Raw genomic sequence first — 25,424 nt, forward strand, 5'->3', positions numbered from 1 at the left:
TGTGTGTATGCACACGACTCTGCTTTCTCAATGCATAGTTGTACAGTTAATTTTGTTGGATTTGTTATCTGTGTACTTATCTGCTGTTTGCTTTGATTTTTATCGCTGTTCTGATCCGTCGCCTGTCTTCGCAGCTTCTCGACATGGTTGATCCATAGGAAAAGCACTCAAAACAGTTGATTGCCAGCGCTTCTATTGTGAAGTTGCAGTTAAAGTTGTGTGTTAATTGTTTTTTTCTTTGTTTTTTGTGCATTTTGTTATTCTCCAATAATGTCGAGAAGTGAAGACACGCCGATTGTGACGTAAGTTGACAGCGGGTGTTATTGGGCGGTGCAGAAAGTTTGCAGTCGAAAGATTTTGTGCAAATTTTTTGCATGCACAAAATATAAGTTGAAAATCTTAGACAAATTACCATAAAGAGCAGCAAAGTCGCCAAATGAGCTGCTGATTTGTTAAATAGGCGTAAAAGCGCCAGACCGTGGGATCCGCGACAACTGTCAGAGGTGTGAAAAGGCCTCGAAACTTGGCTGATAGAAGCGGGCTACGAGTGAAGTGGCTGAAGAAAAGTCTCTAAAGAAAATACTCGGTCCATTTTTTTCTTTCTCCTCCTTTTCTTTTTGTGCTGCAATTGCGTTGCAAACTTGCAGAGCAAGTAGTTTAGCGCCATTTGCACTTTTCGTAGTAAAAATTACGCACCTCCCCCGCACTCCGATCCAACCATCCTCACACATACAGCAAACTTATCAACGGGCACATCACACAGCCGCTCACAGGCACATACACACACACACACACACATGTGTGTGTGTGCACCCACGCTGTTGTCGTGCCGTTGATGAAGGGGCGCTATAAGCGGGGGCGTGGCATTAAGTAGTCGCCGTAGTTTGGGTTAAGTAACAAAACTTCAAATTGAATTTTTCGTTGCAGTTTTCATTTTAGCACCTATCAAAAAAACCCTTTTCATGCGCTTCGTTCGCCTCGGCGTATTTTCTTCGTTTCTTTTTATTCCCGCTGCTCATTACGCGCATTGAGGATAAAGCGGCCGGTGTGCGGGGTGCGACGTAGCGTGCGCTTACATTGTGTTGGCTAAGCGGCGTACTTGCCAGCCATCAGGCGATTTAATGCTCTATTGTGTATTTTTTTTTAGTTAAAAGTTTTGCTGTGCAAAAATAAAATACCAAAAACAATTAAATGCGTCGATATCGATATATTGAGTATCGATATACTCGCTGCGATCACACATTAATGCATATGTATATGTATGTGTCTTATATAGCTATCTCATTCTTTTGCATTTGCAGGCGCAGCAACAATTACGGTACGACGCCAACGCTGCCGTCTGTGGAGCGCGGCGGCGGCAGCGACGGAGGCGTCCCTGGCAATGGCAACAACAACAATGCACCTGCAACACCTTCGCAGATTTTCTGTTTGCATGGCCGCTCCAACAACGTTGAAATTGAAGGTAAGCTTGTCTGCAGGGGTTTGGTAAGGGGGGGGGGGGGGGGTGTGTGTGTTGATAAACTTTGGCACTTTTCGTGTCGCTTTCAATCAGCGCAAAGCAATTTGCAGTCATTCATAAATTATCAAGAAAACGCAGCAGAAACATTTTGCGTTATTGCAGTAAAAGTCAATGCAGGAAAACAAACATCGAAGACAGAGTGAGAAAGAGAGAGGGAGAGCGAGACAGAGAGAGAGAGAGAGAGGGTGAAAAACAACAGGAAAATTAGTTTTCACAGCATTTTTCGTCAGGTTTATATGTTGATTGTGTTCAGTTGAGTTTGAAAATCGAAAATTTTAGCGCAATTTGTGTGCTATTACCCGGTAATGTGCGCTAATTGGCAGACGACACGGAAATGGAAATGAACAACGCCCGTGTTTATCAACAGACGACGATGACGAAGACAACGACGACGACAACGTCAAAAATGACGATGTTGAAGTCACCGTGTCTAGAGAACGTCCGTCTAACTGGTTACGGTGAGCAAATATTCTTAACACCCGTCCAATCAACCACCCAACCCCACCCCACCCCACCCAGCCAAGCACAACCCAACGCCCTGTCATCAATCAGTTGATGATTTTCCAAAGCTTGCTAACTTGGTCGCAATTTTGTGGCGAAAGCAGCACAGCTGCCTCGCCTGGACATAATCAAAATTTATGCTCGGATCGCCGCTTGACTATTGCCATATGCCATAAATTGCCAGAACTGGGACATAATTTACGTATGACAACGCAGCCAAATAAATGACTGGCTCATTTTTATACCCTGCACCCATTTAAAAATGGCTTAAAAGTGAGCTTGAATATCTATGTGCATATGTATGCAACATATTTATTTTATGCCGAGCATGTCCTTCCCTCTGTTCGTCTGCAAAAACTTGCTTCAAATTTGGAATATTATTTCTTGTATGTCATATTTTCCTCTACATTTTTAGCCTAGATTATAGCCTAGATTATATCTTGTTACATACATATACACAGTTGACCAGCTTGTTCTTCATTATAGGGCATTTACAAGTCGTTCACGCTCGATTTGAGCACACGTATTTCTTCTATATAGTAAATTGCCAAAACTATGCAGTTCCAGACCCATTTCCCGTCCAGCAACGGTCTCCTTTGCCTCGATCAAGTCTGCATTTTAATTTCCTCTTCGATAAGTCTGCAGCGCAGCTTTCGTGGTGGCGTCTTCTTTGCACTGCTGCTGATTGGATTTATTGGCAGACGAACGACCTTAAATGACATTACATCATGTCTAGACGAAGTTCCTCCGAGTTGCGTCCAAGTCGGCTTGTGGCCAATATCAACAATCAGCTAGCAGCCAATCTAGTTGCCTAATCATCTGCTGCACCATGTGCATCAGCTAACAAGCAGCTGAATAATAAGTGCAGCATGTCACTAAACAGCTGAGTTACCTGAGCTCAAGCTAAATCTAACTAACTAACTAGCAACAGTCGCTTGTTAAGTCCGGTCCAGATGCGTTTAGTCCGAGCAGAGTAATCTTGCGCAACAGTCGATAATTCTAGTGTTATCTAAGATTAAATGAAATGGTTACGTTGCGGAAGGAGCTAGTGAAGTGTGAAGGTACATGTGTATATACCCTGTAAAATTTGATAGTGGGCAAACTAAAAAAGTAGCTCACAAGTCAATGCATTAAGCGGTTGTGCTTTCATATGCGTATCTCTAGAATACACTGTTAAAAAAAGTGGTATAGTAAATTAACAAAATAAGAAGCTAAAGAACTTTTCAGATATTTCATATGCCCTGTAAAATATATTTTTATAATATAATATGTCATAAATGCGGAAGTTATTTTTTCGCGCTCTGTCCCTCTCTCCTTGTGCCTCACTCGCCTTTCTATGCGATTCTCAAGTATTACAATTTATCGTTTAGTGTTGTGTCTGTGCTTATAAAATGCTGTATTACACATAAAAATAAAAGAGATATATATATATTATATATCTGCATGTATATATAATATAGATTTATCATATTGAACTTAAGTTTCGTCTTAAAGTCAAGTATTTTTAAACAGCAGTCCGTTTCAATTTTTTATTTGTACATAATTACGACATTGTAAGGTGCCTGATCATTAATAATTTATAAGAAGTGCGCATTGTTGGCATTCGAAAGACTTCAATGAATTGCAAGCAGCAAGCAGGACCTTTGGAAAATGGGGAAACATTTCCACATTGACGCAAACAAACAGGTCGTCCAAGGCGTACCAATTAAAGATGCAGATGGATCGGAGTTGTTTAAATTGCAGGTATGATGATTTTTATGCATCAGCTGCAGCGATGATGACGACGGCGACGGCAATGGAGGACAACCAGGCGAAGGAGCTGCCAGCTGAGGCGGCAAACTGTGTGTTGTTGTGCGGGTCTAATAGGTGAAATGTTCATGTGGCATTGGGAATTCGTACCTGAACGCTGCCTGGCTGCCTGGCTGCTTGGCTGACTCGCTGGCTGACTGGCTGGTTATGCACTGGAATTTAATTTCGCTGCCGGCATTGTTACTGCCATTGTGCAGTAGGAGTTGGCGCCAGCAGAGACTCAGTGGGACTCTGTGCAGGAGGCCGAGGGCGAACGCAGACGCAGACGGTGACGTCCTTGTGCTGAATTCAAATGAAGAAACCGCGCAACCAGCCAAGCTACAAGCGAAGCATATGCACAATCTCTTCCTCTCACCTCCGCCAGTCTTCCCTGCAAGCCGCATTGCTATAGTGAACAAAGGAAAACTGCACAACACGATGGCGCGGGGGGCAGGGCTACAAACAAAAATGAAGAAGAAGAAGAAGAGAGTGCAAAGAAAATGCAGCGGAAATGACAAAGCATGAAATACGGCTGCGACAAATGCAATAAAGTATTTAATAGACTGCTCCTAGCCAGCGGCCAACGGGGCGAGTCTGTCACTGACACCAAAAACTGGGTACCGACTGCCCAAGCATTCCAGGTCCAACTTCGCTCGTGTGTGTATGAGTGTGTGTGTGAGTGTGTCTGTGCCGTGGCAAAATCAGGACATGGGCAACAGAAGCAGCAGCAGGAGCAGCTCCATGCATGCAGATGCGAGGCGTGGCAACCATAGCAAACAGCGTCGGTGGTCATTATTCACGTACCATGTTAAATAAATTTAAATGCCTGTTTTGTAAATATGTAAACGGCATAACAGATGGCAGGGAAGAAGAAGAACGAGGGAGAGACAGAGAAGAAAGTAAGTGAAGTTGGTTGGGGTAACAGTTTCCCTGGGGTCAACTCGTGCAACGCATACGCCACATGGTCCAGCCACATATTTTTAACATTTCTACAGAAATATGTAAATACAAGTTCTAGTCGGGAGTTTCCGACTAGGGGATACCCTTCACCGATTATCGTTAACATGTACTGCGCGGGCACTGGGAATGAACTATGTACAAGCTCTCAAGTCTCCAGATCTTATAGATTCTGAGATCCTTGCGTTCATTCATGCGGACAGACGGACGGAGGGACGAAGGGACGGACACACGGACATGGATAGATCGGTTTGGCTATTAATGCTGATCAAGAATATATATACTTTATGGATTCGGAGATGCTTCCTTCGGCTTGTTACATACACTTGCACAAAAACATTGTCCCCTTTGACCCATTTTCAATGGGATCAGCGTATAAGAAAAAGGAAATCGATTTTCCCTGAAATTTAAGAATTTTAGTATCTCATTTTAAGCTAACTGACAATTTTATGATATAATTTAACAAATATTTTCGGATTTCTAAAGCTCAAAATCATTTCGAGAGAGTTATTAATGTTACAGAATTTAAAAAATATCCTTCAATTTAGTTTTCTTGTGGATAACTGTTGTCTATTCTTCCTATTTAATTTACTATAATTATCTTCTTATTTACTTTAATTATAAATTTTGCGAACTGATATTTTTTCTTACCTATTCCATAAAACTGATACATTTTTAAATTATTTTATTAAGAAAAATTAGGGAATTTTCAATTTTATTCCTGTTCCTATTTAATTTAATATAATTATATATAAGATATTAGAATGCACTGTTGTATTTTTAATAAAATCAAATATTTATATGTAATGTTGTCTTGGGAATCGATTTCCCCTTTTTCCAAGATATCTTATGAATTTATTTTTCTTATTTAATTTATTATAATTCTAGGTAGGTTTTTGCGATCATATAATCCTTTGTTTCTTTCCCATATTTTATACTATTTGTTGTATTTTTATTAAAATTAAATATTTTGTCCATCAGGATATCGTGGACTTTTATTTTTCCTATTTTAATTACAATGTTTGTACATTAGATTTTGCGTTGTTGTATATTTCTTACTTTTCCCATAATCATTTTTTATTTTTTTTTTTAAACTGATATTATTTTTTGTTTTATATAAATTTAATATTTCGTCTATCAAAATATCTCGGTAATATTTATATATTTATTGTCATTTATTATATTTATAATTCCTCTTATATTTCTTAAAAAATTCATATTATTTTATATTAAAAATTAGAAATAATTCTCCATTTTTAATTTGTTATAATTTTATAATAGATTTTTATTTAATTAAGGAAAACTATAATTCTTTTTAAGTGTTCTAAAAAACTTACATTATGTATGTATTTATTAAAATGAAATTTTTCTGAGATATTGATTCTTCATATTTAATTTATGCTTATTATAATTATATTTAATTTTCTCATCTGTGAAATTGATTTACTATGAATTTTATGGTTCTTTTTACTTTCCTCATAAAATTCAATTTTTTTCATATTTATTTTAATAAGATCCTTATTAATATTCCGCGAAATAATTCTTCCTTTTCAATTTAATTTAATTGTATATTCAATTTTGTAGATTAAAACTATAAGTCTTTTTAATTTTTCTATAAAAACTACATTTTGTTGTATTTATTAAAATAATGTCTTTTATCTATCAAGCTATCTTGGAAATAGATTATTATTATTATTTATTAATTATATTATATATTAAATTAAATCTCCTAATATTCCAGCTCCCCTTCAATATATACTTTATACATTTTATAAATATATTGCTCATTTTATATATTATATTAATATTTTTTCCGCCAACTTTTCTCGTTCCAGTTCGGGATCATTGCCATCGGGCGCGCAGCGAGGGCGTAGACGTGAAGGCGCGCCGTAAGCTGATCATTGCCAGCGTTTTGTGTTTGGTTTTCATGATTGCTGAAATTGTGGGTGAGTTTGGGTGTACGGAATCAAGCCAGTTGTCAAGCCCAGGGCAAGGGTCATATGCTGACAATTCTGCTTCTTTTTTTTTGTTGTTGTTTCTCTCTTAACATTTTTGCATTTCGCTTTGATTTTTTATTGTTTACTTTGAATTCCCTCAACTAATTTCGCTCAACTCCAGAGAGCTTGGTTAAAATGTCAGTCAAACAAAGCTTTATAACAAAAAAAAAAAAAACGGGGGGAAAGTAGAAAGCAGAAGGAAAAGCACGAGACGACGAGACGATTAAAAACTGAGCACCGGAAGTGCAACAATATGGCGACCGGAAGGGCTTACTGTCTGCTGCCGTACCTTAACCAAGCAACACACTTTATAGAGTGGGCTGTTATACAATAAACATTTAATTTCCAAGCGCTGCCAATGCCAATGCGACGCTGTCGTCCCCATTGTCGGCTGTTGCTGTTAATCGCTTTGCAATTACCTACAATGTGCCATCGGAGCTGTTGGCCACATTCGCTTGCTTTTCCTTCGCTCCTCCCCCTCCTTTCCCACCTGCTGTGTGCTTTCTCTGCCACTTTTGCCTCATTCCTTCATTGCCTTTAAATCGAAATTGTTGACTGGCTGAATGCGGCACCTCCTTTTTGCTGTTTTTGCTAACCATTCAATGAGGGTGGGGCAAAGGGTAGGGGGGGGGGGCACTTTGGGCATTGGAAGGGATGGCTGGTGGCTTGTCTTTGTCCATGCACTATTCCCGCAGATTGCAAGTTAATTTTTTTGCTGTTTTGTTTTCTATTTTTTCTTGCTGCTCTTCTTGCATTTATTTACCCTTTACTTTCTCGCTCTTCTCTTTTTGGCCGACAGGTGGCGTTTTATCGAACAGCTTGGCCATTGCAACGGATGCCGCACACTTGCTAACCGATTTCGCCAGTTTTATGATCTCACTGTTTGCCATCTGGATAGCCGGACGTCCATCTACGCAACGGTATGTATGCGCCGTCTAACTACCCTCCCCCCCCAACATCCCACGCCCCCAAACACTTGCATTCGGTGAAGGACTTTCGCCAACTCCTTGCCGTGAACTGACACAAAGTCTAAGGGAAATCAATAAAACGTTCAACTTTCTTCTTTTATTTCTTTTTTTTTTTTGTGCATTGCCAAACTACTTTTTGACACAGCGCTCAAATATGCTGGGTTTCCTCATGCGTAACTCGAACTTTTGACCTGTGCGACAGTGAGGCAACAAATTTTTTTTGAATAAACTACCAAAAGAGCAGCTAAAATGCATATTTCAAGTAGTTGGCAACGCTTAAAATTATTGCAAAAACTATTTTAAGAAATTCTTTTCAATGATATCTTTCGTCAGTTGATGCTGAAATTGAAAGTGTGAAGAACTTATTTGTCGAAAACTTTTAATTAATGGATAATGCATACAATATTTAAATTTATCGCTATTTATTCGATAATTGAAAGAAGTTTAGAAGAAAGTCAGTTTGTCAGTTAGACAAATGTGCAATGAAACTCTGGGCTCGAATCTTAGGCTTAATGTAGAGATAGATGTCTGTCCAAAGGGTTTGGTCTTCAAAAACTTGATAATTTTCAGTTTTATCCTTCAGATTTATTTAACTGAGGTTTGATACTAAATGAGGTTGTCCGGCTTTAGGTCCGGCTTTTTCTTCTCTGTGCTTTAATTAAAACACAATTGATCTCTAAGTTCTCCAATATAAATAGGTTTTTTTTTTAAAGGAGAAATTAAATTTTATTTTTAAAAATAATTAATTGAACTTGGGCTTTAAGAGACTTTTTACGCTCTTAAAACATTGTAGTTGGGACAACTAAATCTTTTCTAGATACTTAGCAGTCGCAGAAATAATCGAATGCCAACAGAACATTGTGCTGTGGCTATACCCATTTATCGTACTTCTATACTTTTTTCTAAAACAGCTAGAGTATTTAATCTTCGACTAGCTTGGGTTTTCTTTTTTTGGCATCATTTCTGCCGCTTGGCTAGCTATGTCCGCATTGAAGCTTTTGGCAACGCCCCCCGGCTGCTCTCTTCGCCTTCGTCTAATTAGGCGAAAAGCCTGTTTCCAAATTTTCACTGACTGCTGCAGTTGCTGTTTGTACTGCTGCTGTTGCTGCTGCTCTTGCGTACATTTGGCCATTGCACATTTTTCAATTGGTCTTTTGGAACTGCGTATCCCTCACTCCAACACGCCTCTTAAGGGGCTGGTTCAAGTCTGAGGCTCTGAGCCATCGAGTGGGTGCTTTGCATCCATCTTGTTCCTCGTTTCTCTTACCCATTCCCGTGCTTGTTCTCGTTCTCGTTTTGGTTCTGGTTCTCATTCTGGTTGCTTGTTCTCTTGGCTGTTGGGCCCCACCCGGCACGTTCTGCTCATTCATGCAAAAATCTCACTCACTCGACGACTCGACTGCAGCCACAAAGTGAATAATGAAAAACTTTTGCAATTTCAAGCGTGTTGCATGGTAATTTTGTAAATTTTCTGCCGCTGCCTCAGACTTTGTGCCTTCTCTTGTTGATGTTGTTGTTGCTCTTGTTATTGTTGCTGTTGTTGCAGCATGTGCAGCGCCTGGTTGCAAGCCTCAGCCTTGTGCGGTGCTCCATGCACCAGCTCCTGCCACTGCTACTGCTCCAGCTCCGGCTCCGTGCGGTTCACAGAGCCTTGCTGTTGCCGTTCTCGTTCTGGTTCTCGTATTCGCTCCCATTGCCGCTGCCAAGTTGACAAGCCTAATTTATCAAAACAAAACACATTTGCACAATTGCAAAGGCAAACGCAGAAACGCTGAACACAAACGAACGCCAAACACTGCACACTGGTTCGCAATTAGATAAGAAACTCAAAAACTATTAATTAGAATGATTCACAGCTAAAAAAAAAAACCAAGAAATTAATTAAAATAACTCGCTGAAAGACCGATTCATATTTTTTCGAAAAACCATTTGATCTGAAACAATTGTTTTCTTTATTTGAATATTTTAAAATATTATTGCGTTTATATATTTGCTTCTGTTTTCCTAAAAACATGCATACACAAAAAAATAATTTTAATTTATAACAAAATGAATTGTCATTGAAAATTTATTAAATATATTCAAATTATAAAAAATGTGAAATCACAAGTTCGAATCAAAACCTGGCTTCATAGAACTAAAGAACCAGATTAATGAAACGTACTTTGAGCCAATGCATTGGCCAATAGTTGGTTCCGTGAATAATGCTAAGGTTTGCAAACTTGAAGTAGCTTTTAAAATATTATCATGAGTCTTCTTAATTATAGTTTTAGTCTCTTAAATAATTTGTAAAATATAGAGATAAATAATATTTCACACTTTTGGTACGTTTCCTAAAAGAAAATAACTTCACTTAAGATTATGTATTACTTATGACAATTTTAAAGTTTGGAATAATGGGTTATTATATGACCTATCAGAGCTCAGCCCAAGGCCTTTATATAAACCTATATATGTGCAGTACTATATATTAAAATATACATTAAATATATTATTAATATTATGTCTTATATATAATATATCACATATATATATTGTTTATTATAATTGCTAGTAATTTATTTAATTACTTGTTGCTTCGTTCACGCCCTACTATTTAAATTATTTTATGATCTTCAACATTTCGCCTGCTGCTTTTAATTTGTATCAGCTGGAAAGTGCAACCCAATTAACAGCACACAATGATATCTACTGCACACTCGTTCAGCTATATATCATGTGCACTCGTATTTCTTTTAATGCCCTTTAAATGGCTTACAAAGGGCATGTTGTTGTGCAGGGATATTTAAAAGGCAGAAGAAACATCTGCGAGCCCGTAACGTATATTATTGCTAGCGCAGCATTAACAGATCCGATTCGATTCCTTGTATCTGATAATCTGATACTATATGTTAGCCTTGTCCATCTGTCTGTCCTCTGGACGTAGCTGCTACTAGTGCCCTTGCAGTTTCTGTCTGTTGCAAATTATCGATAACAGTCAGCTTTATAGTAATATCGTAAAAAAAATCTATATCGAATAGCAGTTTTTTTGAGCATATCTCGAGGTTTACAAGATGTAGATACATTATATTTGGTATGTAGACTGTTGTGTGTCATACAGTATTTTCAAATTATCGATAAAAAATCGATATCGATATGTGGTTTAAGCATATTTCGAGACTTGCAAGTGCTGAAGTCTAAAAATTGTGGTCTAAGCTGTTACAAGTGCCCTTGCAGCTTCAGTCATTCGCAAGTTATCGATAACTTTCAGCGTTTTTATATACTCGATAAAAATTGATATCGAAATGCGATTTTTTTTTACATATCTCGAGATTTACAAGACCTATGTATGTATGGTATGTAGATTCTCGCTTGGTATAAACAGATATAAACATGTGTATATATTCTCGATCAGTCTGAAAAGCACAGTTAATATAATCGTATCTGTCCAATAGACTATAAGAACTAGCGACTAAATTTGGCTTTTCGCGCAGATCAAATTATTATAAAATGCGGATACTCTGTCAAAAGGTCTATAAAAATAAAAATCACGCTTAGCATGCGCACATGCTGGGTACAGGGTATCTGCTAGTCGGGCAGTATTGACTTGAGCACGCCTGCTTGTTTTTGGCTGGTTTATGTTAGTTTTTGGCCAGCATCCAGACCAATGTGCCAGTGCATAAGGTGGCAACTACGCTGGCGGCGCTCCCAGCAGCCAGTTCTCCCTCCAGTCGCGCCTTTGGCTCCACCAGCAGCAGCAATGGAAGCCGAAACCAGAGAGTCGGCAGGCGGTCATTAAGCAAATGGCTGCACTTGCAAGGGTTCCAGCACACAATTATATATACATATACTTATATATATACATATACTTATATATATAGCGTTTCATACATTGACACAATCTGCTGATGCGGCAGGGGCAGAGGGGTTAGGCGCTATGCGACGGATGTTTGCTGGAAATTAAATTGTATTATTATGGCGAGACATTCGTTGCAAGCATTTTGTTATTGTTGTCGTTGTTGTTGTAGTTGGCTGCCGGTGTGTCGCATTAGTTAGCAGCTCTAAAATGGGACAACGGGTTGGCAGGCTGGCAAAATTGTTGGCATTGCCATTATTTCAATTTTATAACGAGAGTGGCGCCCCCTTGCGGACGGCGCTTTAATTGAACGCGCGTCCAGGTGTTGACTTTGGAGCCACAAAAAAATGAATATAAAAAAAAAAAACAAACACGCCGCGCATGCAATGCGCTCATTACATTAGGGAACACCAAAAAAAACCCAACCCAACCCAGCCCAAAATATCTCATACCTTTAGTACCACCCCCGCCCGCCCCTTGTGTCTGACCGCCCCAACGCAGCTGGACACTCGGCGCGCCCCTAAAACCCGAGACACTCAAATTAAAATGGCATTTGACAAATTTTTGGGGCGCATTTATCAACTTATGTTAATTTTATACCGCCTCCTCTCCCCCTCCCCACGGACTTTCGGCTTCTCATCATCATTTAAATGCGGCGTAGGACATGCTCATGGAAATTGCTTTATCATTTGATTTAATGTTATGATTCTTATACGTCTATCTAGTTCACTGTAGTTTTTTTTTTAAAGGTAATTTTTATGCAAACTCGGCAAATAAATTCTTCGAAATCATGTATAAAAAACTCTTGAGGAATATTAGTTGTTTATTAATATTGATAACAATATGAAAGAATTGTTTATTCTAGTAACACTTCGGAAGATATTTCCAAATTCCAATTCCAAATATTGTTTCTTTATAATTCGAATTTAAATATAGATTAAATTCATTTATAATTTGAATTTAAAAAACTATATAATTCTTTAATTTTGAATTCACACTAATATAACCATTTTCTTTTAAAATTTAAATTTAAATATAGATATATTTCTTTATATTTTATAATATTTCATCTTTTATAATTTAAATTTGAATTATATCTAAAATTCTTTATCTTTTATAGTTTAAGTCTATAGTATATATAATTTATATATATATATAAGAAAATTCTCTAATGGTCCATATTAAAAAAATATTCTCTTTAACATAAGGATCGACGTTTCGGGACGTTCCAAAGCATACTCATCCGTTTCTATGTCTGATTCTTTCGATTCGTTAACTTAAATAATGTTTAGAACAGTTATTACTTTTAATATTTTTATTTATGTTCTGGAAAAGTTTCTCCATTTTCCATTCATTATTTATTTAATTAATTGTCAATTACAAATGAAAAGTAAAACAAAATTATATGAAAAAAAATATAAAATGATTTTGATATCGCAAAAATATATAATTTTTCTTTTAGCTCAAATTTAGCTAGTAAATATTCTCAATTATTATTTATATAATTATTTATTAACTACAAATAAAACATAAAGAAAACATGTAGATAAAATATTAAATGATTCAGGAAATGTTTCGTTATTTTTCCATTGGGCTCGAGCTTAGCTAGAAAATACTCCTTATGTCAACATATATCAACAACTCCTAATATAAAATGTATGTTAAGGCATTTCTTTCAAAAAAACAACATTTCAACTTATTTCTTATCTATTTTATTTTCCCTTCTTTCCCAAATTTATCTCTATGCAGAATATCTTTTAATTTTCGCCCACGAATATGTCTCACTAAGAATAATATCTTTGACACAATCTGAACTTTTCTAACTTGAACTTGATTAAAAACTTTATAATTTTATCTTCGACAGAATGTCATTTGGCTGGTATCGGGCGGAGGTAATTGGCGCCATGGCCTCCGTATTTATGATCTGGGTCATAACTGGAATACTCGTTTGGCTGGCAATTGGACGGCTCATTAGTGGCGACTATGAGGTGGATGCCAAGATCATGCTGATCACATCGGGCCTAGCAATTTTGGTGAATGTCATGTAAGTACCATTGGATGCAGTAGCTGTCGCTGTAGCTGTCTGTAAATGTCTGGCCGAAACTTGGGTCTGTTTGTTGTCTGCCTGCATTTTGGGCCCAAACTCCCCTGGGCAGTTTTCCAATTGCAATTGCCGCAATCAACTTGTCCGGGCATGGGCCAGCAAATGGGTCAACAATGCAACTGTCCTGGCACGGCATTCCTATGCCGTTTCGTATACCATTCCCTTAGTTTTATTTTTGCCGAGTCGTATCCGCCAGTTGTTGCGGTAACTTTCTCCACATTTTAGCGACAACTTTTCTATCCACAAGTTTCGAATTTTTTCCGTCAACAAAAGGCAAAAGCGACGCCAACGATGACTGCGACTACGGCGACGATTTTTGCTTGTGTTTGTGTTGGGCTTGTCCCAAGGTGGAGTTCTTCTCTACCCTTAGCTTTTTTTAAAATTTATTTTTGAAAGGGTATAATAATTTTACGATGTGATTTACCTGCCTTAAAAGTTCAAACTAATTGAATTGACAGTGGAACAATGAAGATAACTACTCTTTTTGTACTTTCACATAGAATTTGTGTTATCGATTTTGATAAATTATCGTTTTATCGATTACCGATTATCGATTTTCAATTATTCAAATATTTTAATATATACGATTTTTTATGAATATCTTAGCACACCATATTTATGTATTCAGTAAGCTTTTTAATTTTGTATTTGAAAAATATCGATACCTTTCGATTTTCATAGTCATCATTTTAACTATATACGGACTAAGCATGTATAATCAATCAACCATTTTAACAGTATTTTGATTTTATTTGAATGCAAATTTATTTCAATTAAAAAGTTTAATTTCTTAAGCTTTCCTAAGTTTTATGATGATTTATCGTTATTTAATCGATTACTTCCATTAAAGTAGAGTATTTCTGCTTCGTCGGCTGTCTTGAGGCTTGTTTGTTTTGCTTGTTTTGATTGCATCGTATGCAGCACCTGCAACTGTAGCTGCCACTTGGCACACCCCTCAGCCGTCAGCCCCCTTCCCTTTAGCTCCTCAACGTCTTTATTCAGCACGCCTCCGACCCGCCGCCCCTCTTGCATGCTGCTCGTTTCTGTGGCTGTCGAAGCATAGTTTTTGGCGCATAAATCGAAACGTTTCAATGCTCGGCACATGCTTGTGAGTGTGTGTGTGTGCATGTGTTTGGGTGTGTGTGTGCGGCGACCCGCCGTTGTATGCCCTTTTGGTCTTCTTGTTGTTGGTAGTAGCGCAAATTTTCCAGTTGACGTTGGCATTTTCAGTGTTTGCCACTTGAATTGTTTGATTACGTGAATTGATTGTGAAAAACGTGCAGCGGCAGCAACAGCAACTTTACCGAGAGCTTTTTTCCTAAGTAAGGGGCGTGGCAATAGTCCGGCCCAGTTCGGTTAGGTACGGTCGGGGAGGTAGGTCATCAGAATAGAAAGTCAAGTTAACGCGGGGGCTTGACTTATCTCCCCACCCCGCCGCCAACGCGTTTGGCTGCACGGCGAGCAGCGAAATTAAATGGTCACCTTTTGCTGTTATGCGATCTCGAAAGCTCGTTTTGTAATTGTTGCAATTGTTGTAATATCCCATTGCAGTGTTCTGTAACGAGAAAGAGTGTTGGAAACGGGTATGTTAGTTGTGCCAATTATTTATTTGAAAATTAAAAATCCATTTAAAATTGTTCGTTTTTTAATTTACCCTATTGAAGTTGTGTTAATATTATTCCCGGGCAGAAGATAGCATCTCCGATGGCATGAGGTATATATATTCTTGATCAGCTATATCTTTTGCCGATATCGGTAACTTTTCATGCAATCGATAAAAATCGATATATTGGGATGTTGTTCTTGAGCATATCTCAAAGCCTATAAGAGCTAGAGGCACCAAATTTTGGTATGTAATCGTTGGGTATATTAGGATTCAGGATAGTTATATTTTTGAATGCCTTCCACTGTTTGACCGGAAATTGTAAAGCACTTAAGTCCTCTTCTATAGAGTATACCTAGTTTTTTCATTTAAGCAACTATTTTAAGTCTAGATATATTGTCACATCTTGTTATTTTTGTTGGAATTCTTTTTGCATTTGTATAGGGTATCTGATAGTCAACCCATGAGATTAGCTAGACCATCAATAATGGTATAGTAGCTGGTGTAGTGCCAGTGGCTGCTTTTTGAAGGCTTTTTACTTAGTTTCATTTAAGAGTTTGTCGAGTTTTAAGTTCAATTAGCAAAAGCCAGAAGGAAGGCAACAACTTTTGCGTGGGGCTTTGTTAGATTTACCTCTAGCCGCTCAAAGTGGCAGCGTAAAGTGGCAATGTCGACGATTCCACATCGTTAAAAACGGCCATTAGGAACGCACACATACACACACACACAGGCACACAACCACACACAGGTACACGCATGCACACAAAAGCGTGGCTAGAGCCGTAAATGGCAGGTGGGACATTAGCGAAACCAGCTGAAATATGAGAATGACGCGTAGGTCGGGAGAGTGGAATGTGCTGAGGAAAATAGAGACAGAGGGAGAGGGAGAGAGAGAGAGAGGGAGAGCGAGCGAGACAGCGAGCGAGTGGCGAGATGTTTGCAGCAATTTAGCGCTTAGTTTTAGCCGTGAAAGTTTTGGATAGTTTGGATCTCAATTTGATTGGAAGTTTGCAACATTCCCTAAAATGTAGTTCAAAACCAATCTGTACGCCTAAGTTTAAAACCAGCCTGAAGCTAAAATTGTGACTTATTGAACAATTGAAATTCGCATGCACACAAAGTGCAAAACAACTGCAAGTTCATCGGCAAATTTTGAAAATTAAAATTAATTATTATGTGAAGATAAACCTAAGGTTCGAACTGCTATTAAAGTGGGAATTATAGATAGATTAAAGAGCTTTCCAGTTTCAGTTGATTAATTACTTTCGGAAAAAGTTTATATTTTGAACGCTTGGATGAAATGTTTTGTTTATATTTTTAATCCAAAAACATTTCCTTCTATTGAAGTCAAAATTTAAAAAAAAAAATCAACTTCTATACATTAAATTGGCGATACACAGATAAAGGCATTTCCCAGTGCTTGAAGAAAAGCTGAAATGTAAGCTTGGAATTAATTGTTTTGTTCTTCATATAATGCAAAAACATTTCGACTTATTGCAATCCAAGTTAATTGACAGCTATGAATTATTCTAGCGTATTTACTTTTAGAATCCTTTTTATTTTTATTTTATTTATTTAAGCCGTCCGTATTGTGTTATTTGTACGATAAACAGGCCTTATATATCTATATTTCTGCCTTAAAACGACCTTTTGCAATTCAAATTGTAAATCATTTAAAGTTTTAAACCGAAGCGTTCAACTCATTAAACTTTTTTAAATCGATGCAAGCGAAATGAATTAACTGGCATTTAAATGAAGTGATTCATGTCTCGAGTGCATTCACATTTACCCAATGATTGTATTTAAATAGTATTCAGGATAAAGCCTTTTGGCTGATTTTTCGGTGCTGCTGGTTACGTGCTCCATTGACAGGAGCACAACAGTGCGGGGCAAATAAATAACAACACTCGGTTGTAAAATTGTGCATTAAGAGAAGCGTAATAAACGTGGCCCATTGCTGGTCCGGTTTCAATGGGCGACAGCTTAACGAGCTGCTGCTGCTGCTGCTGCTCAGTCGGAGTTGACATGCCCCCGACATCCATGGTTTTGTCCCAGTCACATACGCCGTGGCGTGCTGCGACAAGGTGGTGAGCGGGGTGCGTCAGCCAAGATATGCGCTAATATTTATGTTCCTGTCAATTAAATCAGGACATGTTGCCTGGCGCAAGTCGCCGTTCCCGTTGCCGTTGTCGTTGTCGTTGATGTTGCCAGGAGCTAGCTAGTCCTGCTGGCTGGTCCTTGGTGCTGGGTCGTGCGTCCTGCGTCCTGGTCGTAGTCCTGGTGTTGGCGTTGTCATGGCTGCTGTCGTTTGTTGGCCACTAACGAGGCGAGTAAAGATGCCGCAAAATCAAGGGAAATGCTTCATTGCGCGCTACAAATTACAGCGACGCAGTTGGAACAACAATGGGGCGCCAAATGGTTAGAGCGAGACGAATGACTAGAAATCCTGCAGCAACAACACAACACATTGGCATTTTTTGCGCTCGAGGACACACACGCAGCTACTCGCAGCGCGCAGCTCGCAGCGCTTTTGGCGCTCTGTGCAAATGCCTTGGCAATCGGATGTTCAAAGTCAAAAAGCGTATGTGCTCGGCATTGAATCCTGCTCGCAGGACTTTCATGCAGCCAACACGGCCAAGCCGTGGTGTTGTTGCTGTTGTTGACCGCGTGACGGGTGGTAGCCACAGGCAGTGAGTAGGAACAGCAGCAGAAGCAGCAGCAGCAGCAGAAGAAATACCAAGAGAAACCAAAGACCTGCCCTGTACAATTTATTTAGTGCCCATCAACGCGCCAACTGCGACCCAGCTGTGCTCCGAGCGTGGTTGGAGGAGAGGGTGCTCTTTTTTTTTTCTTTATTTTTGACAAATTATAGCCGCATTTGTTGTTCTTCTAGGGAATGCCGCCAACACTGCCTGCTTCTAGAAATTGAAAATGAAATTGACTTGTCAGGCTAACAAGCTCAGGTTCAGTACTCTTATAACTCTCAAGTGGCATAGGAAAAGAAACACAAAAAAAAAAAGACTGCAAAGGCGCAGGAATTAAATCATCTAGAAATAAATGAAGCATAAGTAACGAGAAAGTAAAGATAACCTTGGCAGATGATTTAATACCCTTGTATACATTTGCTTTACGGTATAGCAGATATGTGAAAATTGTGAAGCTCGTCAATGCTGAGTTTAATAATAGCTTGGAAACACACAATTTGTTGCCATACAAGAACTTAATTTTCTACGGATTAGTCATATAGTGCTATATAATATGGAATTGCCATGCTTATAAGATTTGGCTCCTATGTTAGAAGCATAGTTCAAATAGTAAATGTCGCGTTTGGTCAAGATATCTGGATAAACAAAAAGTTTTCCATACAAGAATTTAATTTTCAAGCGAAAGTTCCTGTGATCTAGAATAAATATACTTTATAGGGCCGGTGATGTTGCCTTCTATGCTCATGACAAAATTATAAAGCCCTCTACAAGGGTATAAAAAGCCTGGCAAAATAAAATATGATTTAAATAAGAAAGTAAATTTTTATTTAAAGATTTCACCTATTTCAATTATTTTTTTTATATAAATAAAAGAACCAACAAGATATTATTACCTAACTATGAGCGGGTATTCTGTATAACTATTTCAAGAAGCTCCAAGTTCTAGCAAAAGCAGTGTTTGCTATAGACTCTAGAATAACAGAAAGCCTTTACGAAGCTTCAAATGGTGTGGAATTGCAAGCGTTAAGCATTTTAAAAAAATATATCATAATTCAGAGTCAAAGAAACGCATATTCAATTTAATTTTCAGATAGATGCAAAATGCAGCCAACTAAAAAAATGTGTCAATAAATGTGATCATTTTGAGATAGATATTACTATACAATTATATTTTACTTTTAAAAAGTTCCTTAAAAAAAATTGTGAAAACGCAATGAAGCTAATCATTTTGGTTAACCTGAAAAAACGCACACTTTGCTAACAGAGTATAAGACGAGCATATTGGCTCTATTTAATGTTTCTCTTATTTTACCAGCATCTGGCTGTAAGGCTAAAAAACGATGCTAGACATTTTAAAATACGAATCCTTACGCCCAAATGCCTTAGCCATATTGGCCCGTTTCAACTGTTTGCAAACTGCGAACAGGGCATATGACAAGCCGCTTGTTGCACATGCTGAGGTGCTCATAAAAATATTGTGAAATGTTCTACACCCATTTTTTAACCATACAAAAATAATATACAATTTTTATTTTATTTTATTTAAAATTCAAACATATCGAATTAGTATACTAAATAATTTTTACAATATTTTTTTTCGGATACGTACTCAAAGAGTGTGTAATATGATTTTTTATAAAAAGCAATTATTTTGTTCGGAGCATGGTTTAAATATCCCTTTCAGTATTATCCGGATTTCCACACGGCTGCAGCAAGTTTTTTCGTGCGATTCTTGTCACTGTTGTTTTTGAGCCGGGAAAGTGTTTTAATTTGAAGTTTTGGTATGCACTTTTAATACCCAAAAGCAGTTTGTTTTGATTGCGCAATGGTATCTTGGGTTCAACTGTGACGTCACGTCAATTAGCCGCAAACGACGCTGTTCATTGTGCGAGTGTGTGTGTGTGTGTGTTCGTGTATGGGTTGTGTGTATGCCATTGGCCTGTGCGTAATTTATGCCAGTTTATTTATTGATGCCCGGACTGGCATTGTATTGTTTCCAAAAAGCCGGCTAAGTGCAGCCGGCAAAGAGCTATGGACAGCCACAACAGATCAGAGAGAACGGGGGAGAGGGGTACTGGGCGGCAGGCATTGCTGGCTGGCAGAGTTTTGGTCATGGCCTTTTCCCCCAAATAGAAAACCCATAAATCTGCAATGTCGGAGCATTTAAAATGAATAAAAAGTCAATGTGCCGAGCTATTAACTGCCTGATGCATGCCATCCAACCAGCCGGTCACCGAGGCACCATATCGCTCCGGGGGGGTGGGCCATACAGGGATGTGCCAAAATGTGTGTGTGCTGTGGGTGTGTGTGGGTGTGTGAGTATGTGCTGGTGTGGGGCTAGTAAACCGGTCGCCATTTTCGACAATACATTTGTATTTGCATGCGACGGTGCATCCGGATCCACAGCAGCGGGTCAAACGGACGGACGGACGGACGGGCGGACGGACCTAGTTGAATGGGCGGTCGAGCGGCTCGCACACCTTCCGGTACACAGAGCACCAATACACGGCCTTACAGTGTGACAATATCTTAAACATATTTCAATTTAATTAAATTATAAAATTGAAAATAGCTAAAACAAGAGCCAAACAGCCATTATTCAATTTATGTATGCTTAGACTTGTGTTAGATTTGACTTCAGGGAAATTCTGCTTGGAATATGATTTTCCCAATATCTTAAATCAACCTGCACTGCCAAGTTTTTGTTTTATGGAGCACTTTGTAGTCATTTTTAAAACTGCTTCGTTTGCTTTAAATGCATAATTTTTTATATTGCATAGGATAAACTTCAAGTTTTTGAGAGCAATAAAAGTTTAAAGCACTTTCTCTAGAACAGGCTGAGATTTTCTCAGCTGCGGGGGGTACTCAGCCTAAATACTAGAGATATAGGAGCTTTGTCAGTGGAAAAAATTGAATTTATATTTATGATAGGACTGGACGAGACTAGGCTGGAATTAATTTGATAAAGAGGCACAAGATACCTAGTTGTTCGCAGTGCATTAAAATAATATAAAATTATAAATGAATAATGAAAAAAATACAATGAAAATAGATTTAGATTTTTTATATGGGCCACTTGGCAAAGTTTCATGTCAACTTTCGAAAGAAAAATTAGTATATAAAATGAATAAATAAAAATATAAACAATATATAAAATGAATCAATAAAAATATTAATAATATACTAAATATATCAATAAATAAAAATATATATTTTATATGTTTTATATATTTTATATATAAAGTGATTAAAAATATTAATAATATGTAAAATAAATAAATATGTAAATGAAAATATAAATAATATATAAAATTAATAAATAAATACAAACATTCATATGAATTGTTCAAAGAATTATTAATAATATATAATATTAACAAATAAACAAAATATATTGAATGTTCATTTGAATTTTTCAAATTAATAAATAAAAATATTAATAATATATAAAATTAATCAATAAAACTAAAACATAATTTTTTTTTGAATTAAACCTATATTACAAATAATATATTATTTTATATAAATATCATATAAAATTTATGAATAAACTTAAAATATCTTTCATATGAATATAAAATATTTATTATTATTAATAATAATATATATAACAGAATATTAAAAATATAAATAAAAATATATTTCGTTTGAATTTTCCAATAATGAATAATATATAAAATTTAAAAATAAAAATATTGATGGTATAAAGAATAAATAAATAGTCAAAATATGAACACAGTTACATATGAATTTTGGAAATAATGAATACAAATATATAAAAAAATAATAAATAAAAATATTAATATATTAAATTAATTATAAAATTAATATATAAATTCTTAAATTGAATAAGGCTTTCTTTTACATTTCCCATTGGATTATTATTGTTGTCAAAACTATTTTTTTGTGTTTCCCTCACCACTGTGCACAGTGTGTTTGTTTGGCTACATGGCTGCAGTTGCATTAAAATGCTGAAATAAAATGCCAAACAATGCAAAAGCGTCCGCCGCATGCCCGAAAAAGTTTCTTTTTAATTTTTTTTGTTGCTATTGTGAATGTTTTTTGTTTTGCGGCCGGAGTCCCGTGGCCGTATGGCCCGCGGGCAGGTAAATGCAGGTGGGTGAGTGTGTGTGTGTGTGGGCTACACCGGAGACTGGCGGCGCCTGGCTTGCAACATTTTCAAGTATATTAAATATTTGTGATAACGTTTTCAATTTCTCTTACCATTTCAGCATGGGCGTGCAGCTGCAGCACGGCCACTCGCACGGCTTGGGCGGCGGGCATGGTCACAGCCATGGCAGCTCAAAGAGCAACAAGCGCGGCAAGAAGCATAAGAAGGCCACAGCTCATGTGAGTGCCACATCGACGCCCTGTGCCGCATCGCCGACGAAACGCATCGAAGGCGGCGTCGCCTTTGATCCGGAGGATGCCGAATTGCCCGCCGCTGGTCTGCCCAGTTACTCGTATCAGAATGCCAAACTTGTGGATCCAGGATTGGATCTGGAAATAGCCGCCGTCCTGGCGGAAACGGCACCTGGCGCCCATCATCATGGCGGCCAGGTGGGCCGCGAGGCTGTCAACATGAACGTCCGGGCCGCTTTCATTCACGTAATTGGCGATGTTATCCAAAGCGTCGGCGTCTTTGTGGCCGCCGGCGTGATCTTCTTTTGGCCAGAATACGCAATTGTCGATCCAATTTGTACGTTTGTCTTTTCCATTATTGTGCTCTTCACCACATTTACAATTATGAAGGATGCCCTTTTGGTGAGTTAAATCTTTCAACTTAATCTAATTGAACAAAAAGATAAGAGTTTAAATAACTTTTGCTTAAATAATATTTGTATTTAAATTTGAATAACTCTCTCTCGAAAAATATTTTAATGCTTTCCCTTTTGAATCTTTTTTGCTAAACATCTTTTTACTTCATTTACATTATGCAAAATACTTATTGGAAGCATATATAATTTTTTAATTTGCCAAATATATTTATTTTAATTAAATAACATTAATCTAAAAAATAGTTAGTGAGCAATAGTATTTAGTTCCTAATTTTGCCTAATATAATTTGTGGTTACCCTTCGTGGTTTGCCCAATTAGAGTTGGATTTAGCTTTGATCTAATCAATTAGTTAAATTTAATTAACTTTTATTGTCCTTTACTTTTTTTACCCCTTTAATGAAATCATCCATTTACATTAATACTGAATTATAAACTTTAAGAGTAAATAGTTTTTCTAAAAGTCAATTTACTTACGTGCACAATTATTTTGTATTGCATGAAGAATATGCAAATTGCATACACTAATAAGTTTTCTGTTTTAATTGTATTTGTGTATTTAAATAATTCAACACTTTTGCTAAAATTATATTATATTATATAAAACGATATAATACTAGCAGGCATTACCCGGCCTTGCCCGTGCTTAAAATTGTGATGTTAATTTTTCAGCCAGCTTCCGCTTTGGAAATTTAATTCTGCCCGTACTATCTTCAACTCTACTTCAATTTGAATATATGTTTAAATCTTTGACCACCCATTTAACCGATTAAGTTCCGAACAATTATATATTATTACCTTAATTTATAGGACTTTAGCATTTTTTATTGTATTAACATTTTGAAATAATCATTGAAATTCGATTGTAGTTGCACTTTAAAGATTTTATAGTCTAGAGCTGGTTTTTATTTTCATATATAAACAAAATTTGTTTACGTTTAATTTATTTAAAAAGAGAAAGAAAAGAAAAGATATATTTAAAATTTAATAATTTCTTAGAACTGCTTCGACAGGGGAAATAATGCTGCATTTTACGTGAAATATTTTCAAAAGATAATTTTAATAGGGTTTTTAAAAAATTTGTTGAAATACCAAATAAATTGAAATAAAATTTAATAACATAAATTTTGAATGTATGTGCATGGAAAGATAACTTTCTTTAACATTTATAATACATAATTGTACAAAAAAATTATAATAAATTTATGTTTATTTAGGAATTTTTCCAATTATAAAATATAGTATAATGAATATTAATATAGTTTGTATTTTATAATTACAATATTATTCTTGTTTATTCAACATTTTATGGGTTTAAAGCCGCCTAGGAAATATTGTATATTAAAACTTAAAAGTTTGAGTTTTTTGCGCTTGTTAAATGTAGCTAATTTTATTATTGCAATATTTAAGTATATAATTTCTGTATATTTAAATGTGTACAGACATAAAATTCACCAAGAATATCGTATTATATTTCTAATTCATTTTATTACATTTACTTATTATATGTTAATTATATTTATTATAATTTCTATTACACTTATTATAATTTAACTCTGTTACTTGCTATTTTTTGCTTTTTTGTAGGTACTAATGGAGGGCACCCCGAACTATATGCATTATGCCGAGGTATTGCAGATATTCCAGCGCATTGAAGGCGTGGAGCGTGTTCACAATTTGCGCATCTGGGCGCTGAGCATTAATAAAGTGGCGCTATCTGCGCATTTGGCCATTGGTGAGTAGCCTCGGGGAATCAACCGAACAAACCTACTGGGAGCTGAAAGAGTGTATGTGGGAGAGAGGGTGGAGGGGGTAGCTACATGTGTGTATTTTCGACTGTGTGTGCTCGGCATGGTAATTATCCCAATGGATTCACTGCTGTTGTTTTTGTTGCTGCTGCTGCTGCTACTGGTGGGGCTGTCGGAGGTGCTGCTGCTGTCCGTTGGGTTAGGCGCATCGCATCATGTCCACGGCAAACGCGCGCAATTAGCTTAATTATTTTTGAAATGGCTTTTTAAGAGTGGCCAATTTCGGCGGGGCGCCCATCAATGTTATCAGCATTCGTTTCGCTAATCGTTGCTCACTTTCTCTCGCTCAACTTGTGTCTCTCTTTCTCTATTACAGGCGCCAATGCCAATGCCAAGCAGATACTCGATGCGGCCACTTCAGCGGTTCATTTGCGCTACAATTTCTTCGAGACGACCATCCAAATTGAGGATTATACGGCCGAAATGGAGAACTGTGTCCAGTGCTCGGTGCCGGAGAAGTAACCACATGTATTATTGAAAGCGCTCACTGAAGTTTATTGTTCAATTAGCTCGTAAAGCCACAAACATGTATACTGTTTAGCCCCGTACATTCGCTTACCAAAATGTATCTGTATCTAGGAGATAAGCTCCCCCTCTTCACACGCCTTCACTTTACACACACGCTATGTAAAGTGCAAACAAGTGCCCATCAGTTGGCTTTGGCCAGACGAGAGACAATAATCCTAAATATAATGCGACACGTTTTCCATCACGTCACATAATATTAACATTTTCATCATATTTTCAAACACAGTGGTTCACTCGATCGTCTGCCAATAACATAAATACAACAAAAACTGAAGTTTAGAATATTCAGTTTTTTGGCCAAAAATAAAAATCAATAAAATTAAAAATCATTTTAA

At 37.0% G+C, this 25,424-nt stretch overlaps 1 protein-coding gene across 2 annotated transcripts; it reads left to right on the forward strand.

Moving 5' to 3' along the window:
- The first annotated feature begins 232 nt into the window (after positions 1-232).
- ZnT35C (Zinc transporter 35C) lies at positions 233-25,424 on the forward strand. Of its 2 annotated transcripts, XM_064697779.1 has the most exons (8): positions 233-302; positions 1,302-1,462; positions 6,601-6,711; positions 7,562-7,682; positions 13,430-13,609; positions 22,210-22,741; positions 24,341-24,488; positions 24,878-25,424. In XM_064697779.1, exons 1-8 carry the CDS (start codon positions 271-273, stop codon positions 25,021-25,023), a joined length of 1,431 nt encoding a protein of 476 aa, XP_064553849.1. In that variant the 5' UTR covers positions 233-270; the 3' UTR covers positions 25,024-25,424. The 2 variants fall into 2 exon arrangements, with proteins under 2 accessions (XP_064553849.1, XP_064553850.1); XM_064697780.1 differs by lacking the exons at positions 233-302; positions 1,302-1,462 and adding an exon at positions 1,745-1,977.

The sequence above is a fragment of the Drosophila montana genome, unplaced genomic scaffold, assembly GCF_035044405.1.
Source record: "Drosophila montana isolate Dmon_TW-CO22-7 unplaced genomic scaffold, ASM3504440v1 contig_402_1, whole genome shotgun sequence".
Classification (NCBI taxonomy): Eukaryota; Metazoa; Arthropoda; class Insecta; order Diptera; family Drosophilidae; genus Drosophila; species Drosophila montana.